Source organism: Haliotis asinina, chromosome 12 (genome assembly GCF_037392515.1).
Source record: "Haliotis asinina isolate JCU_RB_2024 chromosome 12, JCU_Hal_asi_v2, whole genome shotgun sequence".
Taxonomy (NCBI): domain Eukaryota; kingdom Metazoa; phylum Mollusca; class Gastropoda; order Lepetellida; family Haliotidae; genus Haliotis; species Haliotis asinina.
In genome coordinates, this window is record NC_090291.1 from 9,153,873 (window position 1) to 9,179,012 (window position 25,140).

At 40.3% G+C, this 25,140-nt stretch overlaps 1 protein-coding gene across 1 annotated transcript; it reads left to right on the plus strand.

Annotated features, from left to right (window-relative positions):
- The first annotated feature begins 787 nt into the window (after window positions 1-787).
- LOC137258732 (sodium-dependent proline transporter-like) lies at window positions 788-13,290 on the plus strand. Its single transcript, XM_067796424.1, has 14 exons — window positions 788-980; window positions 2,227-2,358; window positions 3,498-3,680; window positions 4,641-4,776; window positions 5,481-5,613; window positions 6,768-6,902; window positions 7,772-7,875; window positions 8,054-8,178; window positions 8,962-9,074; window positions 9,951-10,079; window positions 10,543-10,642; window positions 11,309-11,409; window positions 12,520-12,687; window positions 13,153-13,290. Exons 1-14 carry the CDS (start codon window positions 788-790, stop codon window positions 13,288-13,290), a joined length of 1,890 nt encoding a protein of 629 aa, XP_067652525.1.
- Window positions 13,291-25,140: the final 11,850 nt, after the last annotated feature.

The following is a 25,140-nucleotide window of genomic DNA, read 5'->3' on the forward strand; positions in this document are numbered from 1 at the left end:
CAGGCACGGCCACTCATTCACAATATAGTCCCTTGTACACATTTCTTAGCTATCGGTAAAGCTTAATCGGTACAGCTTATCGTTAGTCATTTGTGTTCTAGCGACTGTTTAGTCGATACCATGAATTAACGATCGTTCTACAGTTTCGTACAAATATTCTCAGTGGAGATTCCATATGGTTATAGAATTTTAAGGGTTTTGACGCAATAATATATGTGTGCATTTAACCCAGTATTGTTCAAAGCGTAGATACCGATGTTCAGGATGTCTATGAAAAGCTGGAATGCTGCTGACAGCCGAGGAGTGCGTACAGACATAAAATTATAAACATGCAGTCCAAATCTTTTCCGAGCGTTATTATCATTATAATCCCACGGGAGCGTATTAGGGCCACGGTGAATTTGTTTTTGTCTCTTTATCCTCTACGTAGAAGATAATAAGTCCTACGTAGAAGATAGGACTTAATACTTAATATCTCCTACGTAGGACTACTCGATTCCGTATAATCCTGAATCATTTAAAATCATTGGCTTTTTATATGTTGCTGCTTTAAGGTACGTTTCAAAATTAGGTAGATCAGATTCTATGCGTCCAAAACACGCACACAAAATAATTTTGGCGTGTTTTTATTATTTTGCGTGAAACATGCAGGTTTCTGCGTTAACGCGAACGCTGCTGCTGTAAATAAAATAAAATATATTAAAAAGAAATAAAGAAAGCTAGAAATGAAATAATGAAAAAGTAAAATAAAATAAAATCAGGCATAACTTCTTGTATTTTCCAGGACATGGATTCCAACTGCAAGGAAGAAGGCCATGTGGAGGAAGTCATGATGGCGGATATGGTTGTGACCAGGTCACCGGACAAACAAAGAGGACACTGGGCCTCCAATATTGACTACTTATTGTCTATCATTGGCTTTTCTGTTGGACTTTCAAATGTTCTGCGGTTTCCTTACGTCTGCAATAAAAACGGTGGAGGTAATTGATGCATTGTGAGTGAGTGAGTGAGTTTGGTTTTACGGCCCTGTTTACTTTTTCAGTAGTGTAACGGATCTCAGACATCACCTTCTTGAGCACTTGCGTTGACATGTATAGGAACGTTCTGAAACCGAGAGGCGGTGGTGTAGCCCAGTGCTTACAGCGTTCATTCGCCACGCGGAGGGCGTACCCACGGGTGCAATGTGTGCAGCCCATTTCTGGTGTTCACCGCCATGATATTGCTGAAATATTGCTAAAAGCAGCGTAAACCTAAACCTGGTCAGTCTGAAACCAAACCGAGCATTTGGTACGACGCCAAAGGGGCGTACTGCTGGTAACGTTACCGATTTACTGTACCTGATGAGGGTCCTGATCCCTTATGAAACATGAAATAATGTACCCCGAAGATCCAGGCAAACTTGGCCCAAAGCACTCCTCATCAACGGCTAGTCACGACTGGGGGCTGGTTTCATGCATGTCATCGAATCCCATTTGCGGAAGATGTCCGTGGCTAGATTGGCCGGTGAAGACTCGTAGTTTACGGACCACCGAACACGGTGTTAAACTGACAAACGCTGAAAAGTTTGTTATGAGGTTGTACAAACTCACGTTAATACGTTAATACACCTGGGCCTAGATTTTCGAAGTTCTCTTAGCGCTAAGATAGAAGTATGTTAATGTTAATGATTGGCACTTACGACTATCTTAGCCATAGGAGAGCTTCGAAAATCTAGGCCCTGGACCATTACAGGTTTACGTTTGAACTTAACACATCGTGAGTTATACAAAGGTGGAATCTCATCGATATCACGGAAGCATGTGCAAAATGATCTGTGAATACAACTGTATAGTGCGTATACACTCACTTAAGTTGTAGGAAAAACATTTCTAAGAGACCCCGTTAAAATTAAAGTCCACTGAAACTCATAGTTTTCTTAAGAAGCGTCAAAATGAATCGGGTTGACATGACATGGCAACCCGATGGAAAACATGGTTACTCGTGACATCAACCACTAGATCAACTAAACTGACGTACTAAAGAAAGTACACATCTCATGATTTTCGTGATATTCTACACATGGTACTGTAAAGGATATCTGTTGTATTTGGAAACACGTGCACTCAGAAAAACACAACAACAAACAAAAAAAACCCCCACAAACAGGGTGTGTAATTTCTTTTGTACTTCAGTTTAGTTGGATTGCGGCATATGTGAAGTGAAACTTGTATATTTGTTTATTTGTAGGTGCATACCTCGTCCCATACGTGACATGCTTGATGTTATGTGGCCTGCCTCTGTTCTACCTTGAAGTTGCCATTGGTCAGTTCAGTGGAAAGGGCGTATCCCACATTTGGAGTGTATGTCCCTTAATGAAAGGTGAGATTTTTGTGAATGTTTTATTGGCATCTGAAATAAACATCAGATCTTTTCGAATCGATATTCTTCGACAATATTCAACAACATGTCCATTTTCAGTGAGTGAATCGTTCAGGCTATCACACGGATATACACGGGCACTGGGTATTTCGAATGGAAATTATTATGTTTGCAGCCGATACCTGATTGGCTTGAAAACCTACGCACCCTCCTCTATTATTCGACAGCGCAGGGATAGCTCCAAAAATAACATTGTATTGTGAATGTGTCAGTTATGGGGGTAAAATATCTGATTTTAATAAAAATGTGAATAAGCCTCATAACTTGATTCAAAATGCATTAGCTCTGTCTGCAGACTTTGTGATTTTTAAAACTGAACTACAGTAAACCGTGCTTTTTGTCCTGGCCATTTATTGTAAATTTTAGTCGAAATGCATAATAATAATGAACCATTGGTGCAAGAAACAGGTATGTTTGGAGTTCCTTGTAACTGTTGTGTACTAGCCTACACATAGTAAAAGAATATACTTCTATCTATAATAGAGTTCGAACGTTCAGTAGTGTGGAGTTTCTAACCCGGAACATTCAAATCGAATTTGAAACCTCTAACATTTATACCACTTCCTTACATAATGCTATCTAAGGAACTGATCATGATAAGGAGATTAGCCAGCTATGTTTTCGTCGTAGAGGTTTCAAATGCAGATTGAAAAAAGTGGAACTCTGAATGTGTTTGTTGGAAAATGTACAGGTATCAAATTACAGTTTTGCACCTCCACATGAAAAACACTAATGGTTTATTTTCATTTTACGATGACACAATGGCAAACAACGTCGGAATTTCGAGATGATTAGTGGTGTTGCGTCGGTTTAGTCCCAGTAGTAGAGATAGTTTTTGTAAAGTTTGAAAGGACCAGCTCAGGGATAAGCTTGGACATGTTTGATATGCATATCTGTGCACAAAGCAGAACTAATTAGCCTGCTGTCCAATCAAAATACACGAAAAACAATTCCTAAATGTAACCTGCTTTCCCGTTCTTTGGGGAGATAATGACGCACGTAATGGGTGCCGATCAAAAAACCGACTTTATGAATTATATATATATTTTTAAAAACATTTTTTTAACATTTTGTTTCAGGTCTTGGCATTGGCATGCTGATCGTGATCTTTGGTACTAACGTGTACTATACCATCAACTCTGCCTGGGCCCTCTACTATGTTGTCGCGTCGTGTAGAACTGTCTTGCCTTGGTCGACCTGTGGCAATTCCTGGAATACAGACAGATGTGTCAAAAACATCAGAGCAATGAGACTCGCCACAGGTGACACATACGGACATCTGGATTATATTTCTATTTACATCAACCCATGCTTGTCCCCACCCTTGAACATTGGGATTAGAATTGCTCTCCAGCAATAAATGCTTGTCCCCACCTGTGAACACTGGGGTTAGAATTGCTCTCCAGCAAGAAATGCTTGTCCCCACTTGTGAACACTTGGGTTAGAATTGCTCTCCAGCAACAAATGCTTGTCCCCACCTGTGAACATTGGGATTAGAATTGCTCTCCAGCAATAAATGCTTGTCCCCACACGTGAACACTGGGGTTAGAATTGCTCTCCCTCAATAAATGCTTGTCCCCATCTGTGAATACTGGGGTTAGAATTGCTCTCCAGCAATAAATGCTTGTCCCCACATGTGAACATTGGGATTAGAATTGCTCTCCAGCAATAAATGCTTGTCCCCACACGTGAACACTGGGGTTAGAATTTGTGTTCAGCATCCCATGCTAGTCGTACGAGGCGTCCAATGGGATCGGATGGTCGGGCTGATGTCATCGCATGCCAACTGCGTATACCGCATTCTGTTGATCACTTAATTGTCTGGCTCAGACTTGTTTATGTACAGACCGTTGCCATATAGCTGGAACATTGCTGTGAATTCAGTGTTTAACAATCTGGAGATAGGTACTCATGATTTTGATCACTAACTGTTAGACCATTCTCGAGTTTTACATAACAAGGTCCTAATATAGTTAAACTTTGTTTTTAATTAAAAATCAGTTAAACAAATTAGGACACCTATGCTAGTAAGCCATATAGATTACACGCCAAATACATGTTCGTTGCATATTACTTACATTGAAGTACTGAGACGTTTTTAGGAGTAAAACGTTTAATTATTTTATTACAGTTTGGCGTGTTTTAACAACAGGACTTGAGGAATGTCAAACCGCTTGGATTGTCACTCTAAATATATTCCAACATGTTCAATTTGTGCTTAGTCAGCAACTTCTCAATGGTGAATGGAAACGAGACCAACTCAAGACTCGCAGCGTACAATGGCACCACGGAATTCGGCAGCGGCGGTTGGGGAAAAAATGAAACGTTATCCCACACTGCAGCGGAGGAATTCTGGCAGTATGTATGCAATAACATACCTTTCACACCATTTAGGTCAGGTTTCACAGGTTGTGTCTGGCGACAAATGTTAGTTTCTAGGTAGAGCACTAACCTTGTTAGTCCGGTCCTTGATATACGGGACACTCCGTTACTTTAAAGGGAAACTTTTGTAATTCGACTTTTATGATATTAAAATTAAAACAAACGTCATCTGTTATTGAACATATTCGATTTCAATATTTTGACAAAAAATGGCGTAACGATTCTCATGGGCACAAATTGTAACCCTTCTTGCAATTATTTTATTCTTCATTCAAATAAATCCATATTAGCCAAGAAGTTGATTCCGGTAAATCGATGTTCTGATATTGGATCTGTACATGACAACAGTGACACCGCCTCCTCTGGTTCATGTTTTGATCTACGGGTAAAATCTTCAGAGGGACATATTACTGTCCACAAGCCTGTGTTACAAAAGACTTACTTTTTCTGTGACACATATCATCTACAGCTTTATTCTTCTAGTCTTTTGTAAGTGTGGGTATACGATTGACCATCCCCGTTCTTCGAACTCTGTTCTTCGCTGCCATTAGCATACATGTGGAGTTAAACGGGCAGCTACCTTGTAATGTTCACTATGCGCCCCATCTCTAAATGGCGGTCATTAGAGACTAGTGGCGCGTCTTTGCCGGTGTCTGTTCACCGTGTTGCACCTTCTTCAGGTACAAGGCCCTCAGGATCAGCCCTGGCTTGGAACAAGTGGGGAACGTCAAGTGGGAAATGGCTCTTTGCCTCTTTGCCACATACCTGCTGATATTCGGCTGTATTGTAAAAGGCATCAAATCAGTTGGAAAGGTGAGACACTGAGTCACTTAGTTAATCCGCGTGGATTCCTTGCCGGGGCTGACTTCGAAAACATGTGTTTTGTTTGCTGTGAGATCTTATAACACGGTTACATTAGGGAAATATGCTATTTTATTTGTTTGAAGGTTCAAATATGTGCTAGAATAAAATAATATTATTGCTCTCGGTGAAATACTGTAAACGTCTTACAGCTGTTCATTTTTCATACCTTGTGTCATGTGATTTAAAGTTTATAGCAGTTAAATTGATAAACTGTGTGAAAAAGGTATGCATAAAGAAACGTGTTCATCATCATCATCATCATCATCATCACCATCATCAACAACAACAACAACAACAACAACAACAACATGGATCGGTGGAGGTACCCAGGTGGTTAAAACGTACGCTCGTCACGCTGAAGATCCGAGTTCAAATACCCATGTGGGTACAATGTGGGAACCCATTTTTGATGTTCCCGCTGTGACATACCTGGAATATTGCTAAATGTGGTGTAAATCTAAACCCACTCACTCACTCGTCGTCATGGAAACGCAGCAGAAGTCATTATGTAACATCTGTATGAGAACTGTGTCACTGAGAATGTTGTCGTGAAGCCGGAACTGGTATGCGTGGAAATGTCTTTAGTTACACTGTGTCAGTAACGAACTTGGCACCACAACCAACGACATATTGGAAAACTGCTGACTCGACAGACTCACTGCTCTGAATTTATAAGGTATAAACATAAAGGTCGTATAGACATGGCTAGTTAGTACAAAAAAGGGGCATTCGGATTACCAACAACTGAAAGTAGACTACCACTCAAACTTGTGTAAGGACAAGTTCATTATCATCCTAAACAGATTATGAGATCTAAATTTGCCTTTATGGTTGGTGACGATGCCATATTGTGTAGCTAATCCTTTGTAATCCTTTTGTTCTCTGGTTTCACTGAGTACCAGTCCATCCCATGTCACCCCTTACTGCCGAATTTGAGGTTTTGTTATACACTATGATCGTTTCTTTGTACATATGGCTCATGATTCAGATACCCGAATATTCGCTTATCCGTACGATTTCAATAAAAAACACAAGCGTTCGGATAAACGGGGCACGACTGTATTTTAATGCGCGAATAAAGTCAGAGCATTGTTTAATTGTAGGCTGTCTATGTTACTGCCACGCTTCCCTATCTGTTCCTCATCATCCTCTGTGTCCGCGGGTTGACTTTACCTGGAGGACCAGCCGGCGCTCTGTTCTACATTGCACCGGATTTCAGCAAAATACTCAACATTGAGGTTAGTTATATTCACTAATTTCAGGCCCGTGAAGAATCAATCTAATTCAGGTTGGAATTGGTCTTTAGGTTGCTTGGCAACTCACGGGATCCGGGGGATTAGGCTTGCTGACTTGATTGACACATGCTACCGTATCTCAGTAGCGGAGATCTTTGTTCATGCTATTGATCACAGGATTCTCTTGTCCTGACTCAACTATTTAAAGGCCGTCATCATATAGACTGAATATTGCCGAGTCCCGCATTAAACTAATCCTACTCACTAAAATTCAAACACTGTCCTAATTCTTGTTTGAAGTGGTTCCAGCAAGTTATCTCACTAAACATGAATACCACTGTACCATTTCTCATTCTGAAACCAAGGACGAGAAAGGAGGGCTAAGTTAACTGTAGAACAAAGCTGTTTGTTGCCTACGACTGTAAATCATCTAAATAACTGATCCTAATTTTGAATACGGTTAATATATGTCAATATAAAATGTCTTAGAATATTGCAAGCAGGGAAGGTAGTCGGTGTGCGAAATAGTTTCCAAATATTGCTAGCCAGTCAGAAAAGGTATGCTTTAAAGTTTCCAGCCCACAAGATGATTCACTCGCCCTAAATCTGAACCCAGAAACCAAGCAAAAGATTAAAAAATGTTAAAATACTATCATCTACCAAGCAATATTCTTGCATGGTTTCAAAACTCATAACTTAACAAAACAATAGCTCATGAAAATTCACTAGCCAGTCGGGTCGGTGACGTGGAGATTAAATGGCCCGATTGGTTTTGACAGGCTATTTATATTGGCTGTTTCGCACACTGAAGATAATGGAAAGGTTTGTATGGTTGGCTGTCATGTGTACTGTATCGTCCTGGTTCTCTGCAGGTGTGGCTGGAGGCATGTGTGCAGGTGTTCTTCTCACTTGGTCCAGCGTGGGGAAGCCTCATCACTATGGCAAGCTACAACACCTTCCATACCAACTGTCTCAGGTCAGGAACTTACACTATTCCACCTTCCCGAGGATTTACATTGGACACAATCCTATTTTACAATTTTGTTTGAGTGAGCGAGTGAATTTGCGGCATGCTCTGACCTTGGTGTGATCCTCCCGTATCGTCACCATTAGGTAGCCTCAATGTCTCAACCAACATAAACTTTCCTCTGAAGGAATGCAGTCATCTGTACATTCGTGTGTGGAGGAACCAGTCTGTTTGCTGGTGTTGGTGTCTTTTCCGTTCTTGGATTCATGGCTTATGAAGCAGATGTGCCCATCACAGACGTTGTGTCCTCTGGTATGTATCTGTCCACAGATGTTGTGTGCTTTCTTATGTATCTGTTTACATGTGGTATCCTTAATGCATCTCTTCGCTTGTCTTGTGTTCTCTGGTATGTGTCTGTCCACAGATGTGTGTTCAGCATATGTCTGTTCACAGAAGTTGTGTTATCTGGTATGTGTCTGTGCACAGATGTTGTGTGTTCGGGTATATGTCTGTTTACAGATGTTGTGTTATCTGGTATGTGTCTGTGCACAGATGTTGTGTGTTCGGGTATATGTCTGTTTACAGATGTTGTGTCATCTGGTATGTGTCTGTCCACAGATGTGTTTTCGGGTATATGTCTGTTCACTGATGTTGTGTCATCTGGTATATATCTGTAAATATTTGTTCGGTGTGTTCGGTATGTGTCGTCTGATATTTGTCTGAGATAAACAGATGTTATGTCCTCTGGTATGTGCCTATTCACAGATCGTGTGTCCTCGAGCATGTGTCTGTTTACAGGTGCTGTGTGTTCGAGTATTCTCTCTGTTTTTGTGGAGGTCATGTACCTGTTTCATTGTGGTGTGCACACTGTTATTTTACTGGGAACTTCAGGATTATATAGTTGTACTGCTAACTGATCCAAATGATGATTCAAGTTCCATCGAAACCAGAAAAGGACAAAACATTTGACCCTATACACGGGAAGTTTAAATGTTTACTTTAGAGTCTCTGGAAAGAATCAGACCAATTTGATCAGTCCTTGCACTCTGACCATGGCTCGTCTCGGCGCGACTTACAATCTAAACCGTGTTGCAGGCCCTGGATTAGGCTTTGTTATTTACCCAGAAGCCTTAGCTCAACTTCCGCTTCCTCAGCTGTGGAGTTTCTTCTTCTTCATCATGCTGATACTCTTGACGTTGGATTCAGCGGTAAGATTCTGTCATTTACCAAAATTTTCATTATATAAAATACAATCTTTATGTGTTCCATAGGTACATGTATGTTTCATAAGTATTCAATGAAACATAACACGAGCTCCTGCAATCAGAAAGCAGATAACTGACGAAGTTATCATATTTTTGTGGATCAGTCTAATAAAATCACCTTCCAGACAAAAGGGGAGAACCTTTAAAGATATATTTATTCAATGCTGCAATGTTAAAATAACATTGAAGCAATTTTTGTTGCTTCTATTGTCAGTTGTCAGTTCAACAAAGCAATAACATTATTGTTAAGGATAATTGTAACTGTACAGTTTTTGTTTATTCCAATTCAGGTAGTGAGTGAGTTTAGCTTTACGCCGCACTCAGCAATATTCCAGCTGTATTGGGGCGGTCTGTGTAAATAATCGAGCCTGGACCAGACAATTTAGTTATCAACAGCAGATCTGCGCGACTGGGAGCCGATGACATGTGTCAACCAAGTCAGCGAGCCTGACCACCCGATCCTGTTAGTCACTTCTTACGACAGGCATAGTCGCCTTTCATGGCAAGCATGGGTTTGCTGAAGGCCTATTCTACTCCGTACCTTCACGGGTCCAAATTCAGGTAGTTTTCAAGTACTTTAGCAATAATTCTTTATCAGTCGCGGTGTCCATTTGTCTTTCGGCATGTCTAGATACACCCTGTAGTTGTATTGATATACTGAACTGAATTTTGTTTATGTTGAATGTGTCATGTTTACATTCTGTTCTATCTTGATTGTAAAATAGGAATTCACTGTCGACGATCATTGATTTACATTTTGAGAACTATCTCAATACTTTGATACTTGTACGTAATAATTTCCAGTGTTTTACTCTATAGTTTGCAATGGTGGAGACTGTGATATCTGCCATAATGGATCGTTTCCCGTCACTGGTGAGATGGAGACTGTGCGTGAACGCTGGCTACTGTCTTGCTGCCTTTCTTATTGGTCTAGTATTTGCTACCGAGGTTTGTTAACTGCTGTTTATTTTGATTCACACACATGACACATTTCAAAGATATACACCCGAAGTGTGAAGTGTGACCATTTAGCTTGTTCAGCTTTTAGGATATCGTTCCGTTGAGGATTGTGACTTCGCCAAGAGTAATCGGTTGTTTTATTATGACGAAATTCATTGCTAAAGTCCTGAGTTTCATATTTTGTCGCTGTTTTCCCTGGTAGCAATAATTTAAAACGAGATGATACCCAGATGACAGAGAACTGTGTGTGAACAGGACTTTAAACTTAGTCGATATTGGTCACAGTGACGTCAACACCGATCACACAAGTCAATAGTGATAACATGGCGAGTCAATAATGTTCATGTAACGAGTCAGTAGTGATCATGTGACGAGTCAATATTCGAAAACAATAATTGAATGCATCAGTGTTTAAGCATTTCTCGTATGTACCGAGGATTTCTTGTTTTAGGGTGGAATGTATGTTTTCCAACTGGTTGACTGGTACTTCGTAGCCATATTTCTCATTCTGGTCGGTCTTCTGGAGTGTATCATTCTGGGATGGATATACGGTAAGACACAGATCCTTAAAGTCGCAGAATTCTTCCCTGTTTTACCGCGACATTTCTGGCATTCTGAATGGAACTCATCGGGGAACGATTGTGACGTTATTGTTTTGTCTTGGTGTGATTAAACTTAATTTATTTGGTCACCGTGATAGACCGGAGATCCCGGCTTCGATTCCACACATTGTGAAAAGTGTGAAGCCAATTTCTAATATATAACATATACTATAGTGAGATTGCTTGCTGAAATGAGTCTAAAAGCGGTGTTAAACCAACATCACTCTCTCAGAGGCAACACACATAATAATAATCAAAACCGTTACCAAATCTCTGCATAGAACAGTGCCTATTGTACCAGTCGGACCATCCAACGCTTGTGACAGTGTGCTGACCAGTTCAGATGCATGGGTCGCTGACTTGATTGCAAGGCTAGCTGACTTGATTGATGCATGTTATCCGTACACAATTTGCGCAGATTGCTGTTCATGATTCAATCGTTGCCATTATACTGGAGTTAGACACCAAACAAACGCAACCGTGTGTTTATGGATAATCTATCACAGACACATTCAAAGCCAAGTCAGTTCAGTCAGTTCAAAGCCAAGTCAGTTCAGGATTCCAAACAACTGTCAAATGGGTGTGAAGCTAATGTAAACACTGTTCCTGTTTCAGGCGTGAATCGTGTCAGCGACGATGTCCAAATGATGACAGGGAGGCCTGTCCCATTGTTCTTCAAAGTTTCATGGTGTTTTGTCACACCTGCACTGCTTCTGGTAATCGGCTTCTGGAGTGTTTTCTGTCATCCTCCTCTCTATGCATGTCTCCTGATCCAAGGGCTGGTCTTTGGCTGATGCTTGTGACTTTAGAGGCTAAGCAAATGGGATAAGATGTCTTGCATCAACCAAGTCAGCCAATATGACCTCCCGATCCCCTTTGTCGCCTCTTACGACAAACATAGGTTGCTGAAGAGCAGTTCTTACCCGCTTGCTCTTGTGTCTGATAACATTAGCTATTTAAGGAAAAGTTTCCACAAGGTGCTAAATACTCGACAGGAACATTGTTAAAAGTCTCTGTATTTTTTATTAATAATTGATGCACACTTTAGAAAAGGATGTTGCACTATCGATGCTGCTTTTGTTAACTGATCTGGGCTTTGGTAAGTTGGGAATACATTCTTTCCCTCCTCATTCTTTTTTTTAAACTGCTGATTCCAAAGGCAGAGAACCAAAAGAGGGTTTTTAAGGTGTCAACTCCATTTCCAAAATTGACGAATTGCAATGTCTAGAGTAATCAGTCGCAATTATCCGTCGAGCGTAAAAGGCAAACATTACCACAGTCTGAGGAAATTATGTGAAATGATTAGTTAAAATCAGGGACGACAGTCATTCATGAACATGGAAAGTCTGTATTGCTCTTCCGCTTTCACTTTTCACTGAGCACAATGTTTATGAAAAAGAAATATTTTTGCACCGTTTCTGCGCGACGGGCACGACCTCGGTCGTACAACGTCACTCGGCAAGCATTCGACTCTGGACAAGACACTTGAAAACGTTTCTTTTGATTATGACACAACATGATGTTCCAAAGTTGATTTAAGGTGTAATATTACTGTCTTAAACACACATTTCAAGACTTATATATTAGTTGTTACTCGTTGTTAGATAATGTTTTGCATTTCTGTTAATTTAAGTACTTTTCTTATAGATTTATCGCAAATGGTTTGCAATCTTACTTGTGATTTTTTAAAGTACGCATTCGTAAATTCGATGTTCAGTTGTTTTCCATTACATATATCACTGTCAGTAGGTAACACCTTCTGATAAACTAGTTTATAAATGTCGATGGTGCAAAATCACAAATGTTTCTTTATTTTTAATTTTCAGATATTATTCGTCTCCACACTGGCCCGCTACGAACCTCCAACATACGGCAATTATGTTTATCCCAAATACGCTCCTACTATTGGCTGGTGCATAGCAACCATTCCGTGTATTCCTTTGGTTGTCGGGATGTTTCTGACCATTTACAAGGAGGAGGGGACACTATTGCAGGTACTTGTCAAGATACTTCTCAGAAACGGCGTGTTTAGGACGACTTTGGAAAATATGAATCTCAAATAATACAGTTTTGGGTCAGGCAACCCACAATCATGATTTTCCGACGTACTGATTGACGTAACAGTGCCAGTATCGTACAGTGCCAGTAATGGTAAATTCGAGTTTTTTTGAAGAAATGAATATTAATACTAAGTATGTATGTACGATTGACTTCTTATCCAAAATGGATGAGTTTGATTTTATGCCGCTTTAGCAATATTCCGGCAATATCACGGCGAGGAACACCAGAAATGGACTTCACACATTGTACCCATGTGGGGAATAGAGCCCGGCGTGACGATCGAGCGCTTTAACCACTAGGCTACCCAACCGCATCGTCGTATCCAAAGACACGGAATCCTTCGACTGTTAACTCCTCTTCTTTAAAGCTGATATTTTGTCATGCTTAAATATTTTCAGCGTCTCAGAAAATCCCTGAGACCAAACAGCTCCTGGGGTCCCGCGGAATCGTCGTATAGCGAAGCAGTCCGGAACAGACTCAAGAACACCAACTCTCTCAGAGATACCTGCTTATCAATTGTGGCTTGTAAAACTTAATCAGAAGTTCCGATTTGTCCATTTAGTTTCGACATTTTTATTCGTGAGAATGAATGGAGATTTACAGTTTTACAGCTTTACAGACTTACAACTTATGCTTAACCATTTTATCATACCATTACGTCGTCCATGGAACTTGTAATTGTGGGATCTGCATATGGAAATGTACCAGGATTACATTTCTTCGTAACGAAACAAAATATTTTTGTATTTATTTTGTACGTTATTCAAGAGAGACGCTGCCGCCATAATACCGTAAGTGCTACATCGCCTGGCTTATGAGTGTTTTGTCATGTTCATACATTAAGATATACATATTTCTGTAGCTGAAAACATATTACACCAGTAGAACATCGATACGAACAAATGTTACGGTCAGTGAGAAGAAGGGATGGAAATGGACAGGTTTAAGAGAAGAAAGCGAGCATTTACTGAACAGCAAAGAAACGCAACTTTTGCCAAGTTTTTGAAAAAAAGACATAAACATGAACGCTTGCTTTTATGGGATTTCAATTTTTCTAACTTGCGTTTCTTTGGCTGTTCAGCATATTTGGGGAAAAAATCGTGAATGCTGTTTCAATACACTGAGATAATCTACCGAGATATGATTCATCGTTTCCATAGATATTAACGCCTTTAATATGAACACACAGTGAAATCCATTCAGGATTCGAGCTCACACCCTCAGTCAGGCATCTAATGACCATCACACAAACCGGGGTGTCTGAGCGGGTTAGGCGTCTGACTTTGTGTGCTGGTTCAAATCCCGGATGAGACTCAACCGAACAGGAGTACTAGAATCTCAAATATAACATATGTAACCCCTTTAACAGGTGATCAGATGGATTCATTATCGTGTTCTACATTGGTAAGGATACGTGTTGTGCTTGAACATGCCTGATTTAGAAGAATGCTTTAATGGGGGCTTCCAAGAACCAACACCGATGGTGTGATTTCAGTTTTTATGACATTCCTGCTCATGCCAAAGTTTGAATGTTTTTAAGAAAGATCGTTAATAAAATGGAAAAACAGATGCGCAAGAGTTTTATGTTTCCATGTATATAGATTATCATTGTGTCCATTTTTATACAGGAAACAATGCTTTGTAATATTTATATTGATCTATATTGGAACGTTTCATCATTGCTTTCCATTGGAGAGTTTTGATTAACTTGAAAAACAGCTGACGAGAAGATTTAAACAAAAAAACTCAACATTATGTTTTGCAAGTAATTCATAGTCAGGAATATGTTTTAACTGCATGTTCAAGTTAGGTTTCCCGGACAAGAACTGGTCCCAAGTAACGATGCTTGTCGACCATGATGTGAAAAGCTCGGTGACTTTGCTTCTTGATTGCTTCCACCAGACTACGGTGTGACCGTTCGTTGTTCATAATATCCACCAATGGTTTTGGCAAGCCCAGACTCTCGATTATGTGCAGGACACCGGTGTAAGGCCGGAACACCAACACACACTTTCATTGCTTACCTGACCTAGAAACAACCTTGACCTATTCTGGGAGACATAAATCTGCTCTGGTATACTACTTTGTCACTACCTGTTCTGATTCTGTGCCATAACTACCAGTAGATGAGTTAATGGGAACAGTGGGCAAGGCAGACGAACCTGCTGCTATCATTCATTAAAACGGGCTCACGACAAAGTCCCATCGTTCCATAGACTCTACTTTAGAAGAAGTGTCTTTTCAACATAGGAAGTGTCAGGTCACTTCTATCTACGGCACTGCAGCAAGGTTCTGCCTATTACTCTTAAGTGGAGACAGGGGCTTCAAATGCTGGACCGGGATCAATTAATGATTGAAAACAAACAAGCTACCCCAGATCCTGGACCCGGGGTATTCTCGGGACTAGGACACCCTGGGTCGTGTAAAAACAAAGTCCAGAAAAAAGTGTCCACGTCGTGCGAATGGGTCACTGAGCTAATTAACTCCAGACAATAGAGTGTGTGATTCCACGACTTGGGGCAATACTAGATTGTGAAATTATAAGGAAACGAAACAAGGATTTTTTAAAAACTAGTTTCTTTTTTCACACATAGCATGGTAAACACAAATTTTTCTTTCATAAATAACAAGCAGATTTAGGATGGTAAACACAAGTATTTCTTTCATACATGACATGCATTGGTATCCACAAGTAGAATTACAATTTTAATAGATACGACACTGTGTCGGCAAACATCATGACGCCGATGTCCCCACGGTTTAATCTGTTCCTTGTGGCCACGTATCTTTCTTGCAAATTTGAATATCGCGCCTTCTTTGGAGGACAACGCTGGCCGGCCTCATATTGCACCCTCTTTGCATTCTATCTTCATCAACACTGAAAACAATTTCTGAGGGAACTCCCTTGCCTATCATAAACACACGGGGAACCACCAGAAGCTTACAAGAGTGAACACAGTTCACGGACCTAAAACAATTTCGGATGAGAGTTCACATTTTGACACTTCCCGACTAGATAATCCCCTACTAAAACAACAGACGACATTAAAGGTGTACAGCCTCTCCACATCCTGCGAATGCAAAATTTCAGGTTGTCCACGCCCTGAGAATGAACCCTTGGACCCAATGGCGACGCTCGAGGACCTCACCACCCCACGCCATTCTACAGAAACACAAGCCGCTATGTAATCAGAAGATGAGTGATGTAAATAACTCAGTCATAATAATACAGAAGCAATCAATGCTTCAAAAAGCCCTAGATGAGATAGGTGAGACAAGATCAATTACCCCCGTGTCCGCTGATTTACTGGTATGTTCTGGTGAGTAAAGTTCATTTGCTGAACAGATACTGTTTGTGAATGTACGTAGTATTTCCATATGTACTGTTAAGGTAAGACTATATAAAACTTCCGTTTCATAAATGATGTAACAAACATCATTGCGGCATACGCTTATAGACTGTGCTGCACAGGAAAGTATAGTATTGAAAGGTGCCTTTGACCAAAACTAACATACCAGTAGCAAATACAAAGCCAATTTCTTGTTTGTGTCAATTTTAGTCGCCGACAAATGTTACGTGTATACCTTGTCTGTCAGCATAGTTAAGTTAAATCGTCAACCAGTCCCAAATTCAAAATTAATTCATTTCGAGCATTGTCCCGCAAAACAGATTAAGTTGTAACATACAACAAACAAGGCTTAAAAATGTGCGTATTGTGAAGAAGTAGTTTTATGAATATTTTTTAAAGGTTCACCAAATAAGGCGTTTATATTTAACAGACCACGATAATGAGAACACGATAATAAGAACACGATATATTAAGTGAGTGAGCTTAGTTTTACGCCGCTCCTAGCAATATTCCAGCAATATCACGGAGAGGAACACCAGAAATGGACTTCACACATTGTACCCATGTGGGGAATAGAGCCCGGCGTGACGATCGAGCGCTTTAACCACTAGGCTACCCAACCGCATCATTATATCCAAAGACACGGAATCCTTCGACTGTTAACTCCTCTTCTTTAAAGCTGATATTTTCTGCGAGAGAACGCTTTAACCACAGTACTAGGCCTCCACACAGTCCCCGATATTAAAAGTACTTTATTTTATATTTATTATGAATGTAACTAAAAAGAAATAACGTTTTTAGTATTTATTTTATGAATGCTTCCATTTGGTTGAATACTATTATATTTTTCTCCTCACTCAATCCTAGAAATGGTACTGCCACCCTCCACTATCCACAATATAACAAAAAGATTACGTTCTTAGAATTTATTTTATGTATGCTTCGATCTTAAAGCATTTGGTGAAATACTGGTCATATTTTTCTCCATCAACGCCCCATGACCCGCCCCACCCCATTCCTGTGCGATTTGTTAGTAAGGCCTCAAAGCGCTCCATGTCACGTAGCAAACTCAGGCCCCCCTAAGTAATTGAAGGAATTACAGCAAATTTGAAGGGATTGCTTCTCAAATGTAAACAAACGCAGCCCACTCGCGAAACAATTGCAGCGATATCGGTAGTTTAGCGGTAATAACAGAAACACATCGGCCCTATCGCAAGCAATGTCGGTAATACTGGAAACACGCTCGGCCATCTTCGGAGATTTTTCGGTCGCGAGCGGAAACTCACGCAGCAAAACATGGCGTCGTTGGAAGAAGCACCCGTCTTGGTGAGTTTTGTTTTTAGTTCCTACTATTACATTTTTATACTTATCCATCTTTGACCACCCGTGTTGAATGCGTTTAGGTATGAGGTGTTGTCGGGGCAATAGCTTATGTTTTTACGAAAAGATTGTCACTGCAGAAGAGTGTCACAAGTCATGCCCCTACAAAAAAAAACCCAAAACCCAAAACAAACCAAAACCAAAAAAAAAAAAAAAAAAAAGAAAACAAAAACAAAAACTTAAAACAAAAAAACAAAAAACACGCGTTAAGTAAATGGCACACCCGTTATGCCTCATCAGTCCTGTGTGACAAAGGCACATACATCACAACAGTAACATAAATAGAGTGTTGCCGTTTTCACAAGTAATCTCACAAGTGAAATACTTCATCATCAGACTCATGTATATCATGCCCTGAATTAGTTTATATATGAAATCAAGATATCATTATTGTGTGTGTGCACTACACGGTACACCACAGGACGACACAGTCCTATCATAGTTGTGATAATACTGTGGTAATACACAAATGGTACAGAAAACGACACCAATTAGCCAGTTTACTAACATTAGCCAGCCACGTTATCTGCAGACACGTGTAACATTGTGTGATACCCGATCTAACCCATCCTCGATATCTCCAGGGTATACGTTCCGAAAAGTCTCCACTATACCCTGGATGCATCTACGGCTCAGCCCGATAAATTTATTACCTCCCTTGGCTGGCTTTTTATCCAATCAGGTGCCTACGCTGGGAATTTGAGCGAACCAATCACAACTCACTTTCGCTTTTAAATTTTCTAACCGATGAAACTTGGCAAACAAACCATGCGTAGGTTCTCTGAAAGTATTAGGCTGATTTCTTGTATATGTTTTAAAAAGGTTTCGGACCTATAAAGTTGCATGTATGATTTCCCCAAATTGTGAGTCGCACGGCGAGCAAACCTTCGCAGTTGCAACTGTTACCTTTGTTGACACTGGCAAATTCGGTTATAACGGCGACCACTCTGATTGGCTACTGTGAGAAAGCGGAGTCAGCAAAGGGAGGTAATAAAATTATCGGGCCGACCCGTAGATGCGTCCAGGGTATAGTGGAGACTTTTCGGAACGTAGACCCTGGAGATATCGAGGATGGATCTAACCATGTATGACATGAACAAACATGTTAAGAGTCTTGCTCGAGAAATGCATGTGATATCGACATGACGTGGCTCATCTTTGTCAATAACTCGCTATAAAAACATGCGAATGTCCAGCTCGAGGGAAGCATGTGATATGGACATGGCACGTCACTGAGCGCTCGCTCACTATAACCAAGTTTGGCTAGTGCGAGTTGCGTTGATTTATTCCCATGCTTCTTTGCTTTTCCCTAGTGTTCTTCCTGTAAACTGAACAGTAGTTCAAGTCAACGAACACTCGCGAATACATTGTATGTATGTACCACAGGCATTTCACACGGATCCATCGAGACAGTTCTTCATGAACATCTCGTCATGTCTAAGGTGTGCGCAAGATGGGTGCCAAGAATGCTTACAGATGAAATGAAGCAAACAAGGGTCACCATAAGCAACTCCATGCTAACCAGATACAAAAAGAATCCAGAAGATTTTCACTTTAAGCTAGTAACCTGTGATGAAACCTGGATCCACCACTATGATCCTGAGAGCAAACAAGAATCCACGGAATGGATACATGTCACTTCTCCCAGGACCAAAAAGTTCAAAGCCTCCAGATCAGTGCAGAAGGTACTGGCGACAGTCTTTTGGGATAGCAAAGGCGTCATCCACATAGATTACTTACCAAAAGGAAGAACAATGAATGGGTAATATTACGCTAACTTGTTGAGGCAAGTGCGACAGTCAGTCAAGGAGAAACGCCGGGGCAAGATCAGACGTGGTATTCTTCTACATCAAGACAATACTCCAGTACACACCTCTCGCGTTGCAGCCGCCGCTGTCCAGGAATGCGGGTACGAAATCTTGCCGCATGCCCCCTATTCTCCAGACCTGGCACCAAGTGATTACCATCTGTTCCCAAATCTCAAGAAACACTTGCGTGGTCGTAGATTTCAGGATGATAATGAGTTCATTGCTGCTACTGAGGCTTGGTTTGAGGACCAAAATGGCGCCTTCTACAGAGATGGCATCAGCGCCTGGCAGAAAAGATGGAACAAGTGTCTTGACTCACAAGGGGACTATGTTGAAAAATAAATGTGGTTCATACCAATATTTTGTGTTTTTCAATGCAAGGCTCAAAACTTATTGACATCCCCTCGTATATGTATATATATTCGAGTATGCATATTTTAGTATATGTACAAGCTTGTTGGTGTGTATATTCATGTATATGTATGATAGAAAAAATTAAAACAAACGTCATCTGTTATTGAAAATATTGGACTTCAATATTTTGACAAAAAATGACGTAACAATTCTCATTGGCACAAATTGTTACCCTTCTTGCAATTATTATACTCATCATTCAAATATATCCATATTATCCAAGAAGTTGACTCAGTTTCAGATTCCGGTAAATCGATGTTCTGATATTGGATCTGTACACGACACCAGTGAAACCGCCTCCTCTGGTTCATGTTTTGATCTACGGATAAAATCTTCAAAGGGATACATTACTGTTCACAAGACTGTGTTACAAACAGCTTACCTTTCCTGTGACATATATCATCTAGCTCTTTATGTCGAGTGTTATTCTAGTCCTTTCTCAGAGAGGGGATACAAATGATCATCCCCGTTCTTCGAACTCTGTTCTTCGCTGCTATTAGCATACATGTGGAGTTAAACGCGCAGCCATCTTGTGATGTTCAGTAGTGTAACGGTGTGTTTCGGGAGTATCATAATGCACTGGTCTCAAGGTTTACCTCTTGCATTTTGCATGCGATCATTACCTCAAAACAATTTTTTCACATAGTTGCTTAACGCCAGGCTCAGAAAACTGAAGGTAAGTAATTACACAGTCTCGATAAGACAGTCCACTTACAGATATCATAAATATTATTGTAATTGCAATCATCAAAGAAATCAGCAAGCCCAATCGCCCATACTCATCAGTCGCCTTTTCAAGGTTTCAAGATTTGTATTCTCAAACTCCACGAGCGGTGGTACAAGAGCATAAATTTTCAGAATCACCATTACAAGTAACATGGTCGGCATGAAACTTAAGGCTTCTTCACACTTATTTCGAATTGACTGGAATCAATTAGAATCCGCTAGAATTTTTTTTGCCCAAATTCGAACCGCCTTCGAGAGAGAATGTCAAAATAAACAATATTTTCAAGCTTTGTAAGGACGTGACTCTCAAATGCTATCAAATGTTTCAGTGACAAGTGGCCACGTTATTATGTTATTAGGCAGTGTTTTCATGGCGCCACACCTGATTTGTAGAGCATTCGGGACATTCTGACTGTGTACGAGGTGTATTCGAGGTATGTTCGAGCTGTATTCCAACTTCACTCGAAATATTCAAGACTTTTGAAGAATAGTCCAGCTGAAATCTCCCTCAAAGTCTGAATGTCGGTTGACTCAGCTGTGAGTTACCGACATCGTCGCGCGATTTAAAAAAAATGCTTATACATTAATATTAATACATTATTGATACATTAATAAGCAAATTCAGCACATTCAACGTATTTGCACCATCAAGGTTTATCAGTGTGATAAATAATTTTGATTGTTTACACCTGGATGACGGCTAATTCGAGGGAAAGAATTGCCAAGCGATCTACCTGCCGCCATGTTGGGATGCTGGTAACGCACTTAACCAAGATTACTTGAGGTACAATGAAATTGGTCTTTGATAGCAGCAGCCATCCATTGGCAATCGTGCATCTGGGCGTTATTCAACATATGTGTTAGTCCACAGTTGTTTAGAATATGTATAGTAAACGTTAACCAAGTGTTTTGAGATAAGTTTCTGTCATAGTTTTGTATCGTCGGCATAAAGTAAGAATGTAGAAGCAGCAGCGCATAATCAGCGTCCTTATAGTTAAGACTGGCACCTTCATATCCAGCTGCGGAGGGGAAACTGAGGCAAAGAGAGAATAGGTGGGGAGGTATATTCCCGCCTTGTCTAACTCCCGACGCACACATACAATAATCTGCAATGGCATCCTATGTAAGTACACGTGATTTGATGTTGTTGCACATGTTTTAAACTAATCTGTCAAAATTGCCATTTATATTATATGAAGCGAATTTGTTCCCGAAGGCTTATCCTCCTGACATTATGGAACGCTCTTGAAAAATTCATGAAGGCACAGAAAACCTTTCGTGTGGAAGATTTAAAGATCTGTGAAATCATGGACAATACAAACATATTACTTTTAGTTGTAAAGTGTGTTAAAAATCAGCCTGCGTTGGAATAAGCATTTGTTTTTTTTCAAGAAAGTTATCTAGTCTGTGATTGAGAACACCAGTTAACAGTTTACCCAAACAACTAAGTGTAGTTATAGATCGGCAGTTGTTTGGGTCTAACGGGTCACCCTTTTTCTTATATACAAGACGTATAATGTCTGTTAGCCATGTACCTGGGACAACTCCTGTAGATAGCGCTAAATTAAAGAGTGAGAGACGTATATCAGACGTGGACCATAATATCAGTGGAGTCTATACGATCATTACCTGGCCACTTATTTCGTTTCAATCTTTTGACATGTTTCCGTATGTCATCTAACGGTATTTCTGTATTCAGCATGGAACAGTCGTATTCAGTATGTATGTCTATCTCCTGTAAATTTTCTGTATCGGTATTGTCGTTTATAGCTTTGAAAGAATTGAGAGAGGTCTTCAACAGATGGGGCATATGTAAAATCTGGTGCATTTTCGTCGTTAAAACCTTTCAAGAACTCATAGTGCGAGTATTTTTGGTAATGTCTAATGTTACGAGTGTGTATTTTCTGTATATTTTCTTATTATTATTGCGGTAGTTGTAATTGGGTCACAATATTTAAGGTTTAAGTGTTTCGAATAATAATTATGATGAATCACATTTCGTTTAAGAGATGGTCAGCATTTTCAGGATTTTGGCAGCAGGTTTCCCGTAAATTATCGGCCCTTGATTTTGTTTTTGTAACTTTCGGGAGACTGCTAGAGCATTCTACAGTGTTGGCGATGGTCGAATGTGCCCGATTCTCTCTCGCACTACGAGTTTGGTGAGTTTGCTATATTATATTTTTGTGACCCATTGCCGTACATTTTGTCTCACTTGTATTGTATTTGAAATCGGTATTGTGAAACTGACTTGTGACTTTGTATAACTTGCTCTCTTTGCTAAGAATAATATTTGAATGTTTTAGACTTGTCTTTGTTCTGTTTTGCTAGTTCACAGACCTAGGGTTTTCCTACATCGTTTGTCACGGCAAATTCTTAACCGTAACTCTAAGCATTTCACTCGTCGTTTTTTTTTTTAAAAAAAATCTTATTATTCAGGCATATGCTTTGGTAATGGCAATGGAGTGCCGTCCGCCGTACTTTTTTCATTGTTTCTGTGTTTCCCATATTTTGGTTTAGCTCTATGGTACAGTTTGCTCATGTATCCGTTCATGATTAAGCCAGGGCTAATGTTTCATCCGTTGTCCTCTTTGGGGTTGATTTCCCCATTCCGAATGTTTTGCGAGCGGCCTCACAGAGCACGTTCGTGATATCACTGACTGACCCGTGAAGGTCCGGGGTAAAATAGACCTTCAGCAACCCATTTGCCATAAAATACGACTATGCTTGTCGTAAAAGGCGACTGACGGGATCGAGTGGTCAGGCTCGCTGACTTGGTTGACACATGTCATCGGTTCCCCATTGCGCAGATCGATGCTCGTTTTGTTGATCACTGGATTGTCTGGTCCAGACTCGATTATTTACAGACAGCCGCCATACAGCTGTACTATTGTTGAGTGCGACGTAAAACCAACCTCACTCACTCACTGATATCACTGACTAAACAATTCACCCGCTTTGAAACGTCACCTCCACACGCTCGTGCTGTCGACGTTTTAGACAGGTCTACTACTTGAGTTACGTTAACGTTGCTATGGAAACCATTGGGTTTTGATGATTCATATTTTTGGGGTATAGTTTCAACCTTTCGAGGTGTAATGTTGTTTTATGTGCTTTACTGTAAATTTTCTTTCGATTTTTGAAGACCGCCCAGTACAAATGACACAGGGGCGTGTACATCTGAATATAATAGATCAAAGTCACGTACATTTATTTCAAGATCTGAAAACAGACTGAAGCACGAAGGTGAACTGAGTACTTAGTCAATGAGGCTATCTGCACACGTAGCAGAGCCATTGCATTTTTCTTTACCTACTTGACCATTCACAAATATATTCAAATTTCTGCATAATTCCATGAGTTTTGGGGTAAATCAATTATAACAAGAATAAATTATGCATCTATTTCTGTTGTCATTTCTTCACTAACCCAAATTTCTCTGTTATGACACTGAATGTTAGTCACGTGTCATGTCACGTGTTCTTGCACTAATGTCACTGTTAATATCACGTATTCACTGAGTGTTAAGGCATTTAGGACCGAATCTTCTATTAGTATAAACATAGCAGCATATTTTGAACCTTCGGGTGGGAGGTACCCAATGCCTAGAAGTTAGAGTTGATTTATGCATGCAAGCTCGTCTGAAATACTAATCCATAAAATATAGTCGTTACTATACTTGGATATTGTGGTATTGTGAGCATATTGTCCTGTTGTTGCAAATACTATACCTCTTGAGCGCCTTTGGGCCTTGTATCTATGTTTGATATGAGGTTTAGAACCATCGATATATAAATCATCGGATGCATCGGTGTTTGTTTCTTGGAAACATAGAAAAGTCTCTTGTTTCAACAAAATTTGTAGATTCGGGGTAGTTCAAACGTTTCCGTAATCCACAAACATTCATACGAATGCCTTCAACGGGAAGCCTGCTGAAGAGATGTACTGAATTCCGGCTGGAATAGAAATTGGATCAGCGTTTCCAGTAACTGAGCTAGGTCTGTAGCCGTCTGAGGCATCACCTGTACAACACAGTTCGCTTACTGCGTTATTAAAATTAATACTGTCTCTAATATTCAAAATCAGCAAGTGTGTCCTTGTAATTGTAGGTATATTTGATACCAGGGTTGTTGACAATCGTATCTGCAATGTTTGTCTCACAGTTATCATCAAGCATGGACGAATATGGAACATGGGTGATTCCTGTAGGCTCCACAAAATGAGCTTTAAAGATTTGGGAAAGCACTGTATTGTCAAAGTTTGTATTTACGGTATCTCACAGTTTTGACGTGACGCACTGAAGGAACGGTGGCTGCGGCCTCTAACGTCGTGTCGCACGCGAGGAGCTGGACCGCACGTTAGGCTGCGCATGTGAGGCTCTGTATGAGGGTGGTAGGGGTAACTCTTGCAGTCTGTTTTTACAAACAACTTGTCAACGACCATGTTAGTGCGTTTCCCCTCGTTTCTCTCCTTCCGGATTAATGGCGAAAGAATGTCTCTCCTGTTTTGTGCAGCCACCCCAGTGAACTGCTCTATTACACTGAAAGCCTCACCACGTAACGGTCCGCATTGATCTGTATCGTTGATCAACTAACGATTCTCTCAAATTTTTATTTTCGTTTTTTAAGTCACCCAGGATGTCAAATTTACATCCTGCTCTATTTTCTCTGTGCTTGCTGTCCATTGGTCGAACGTTTTACTCATGAATTGT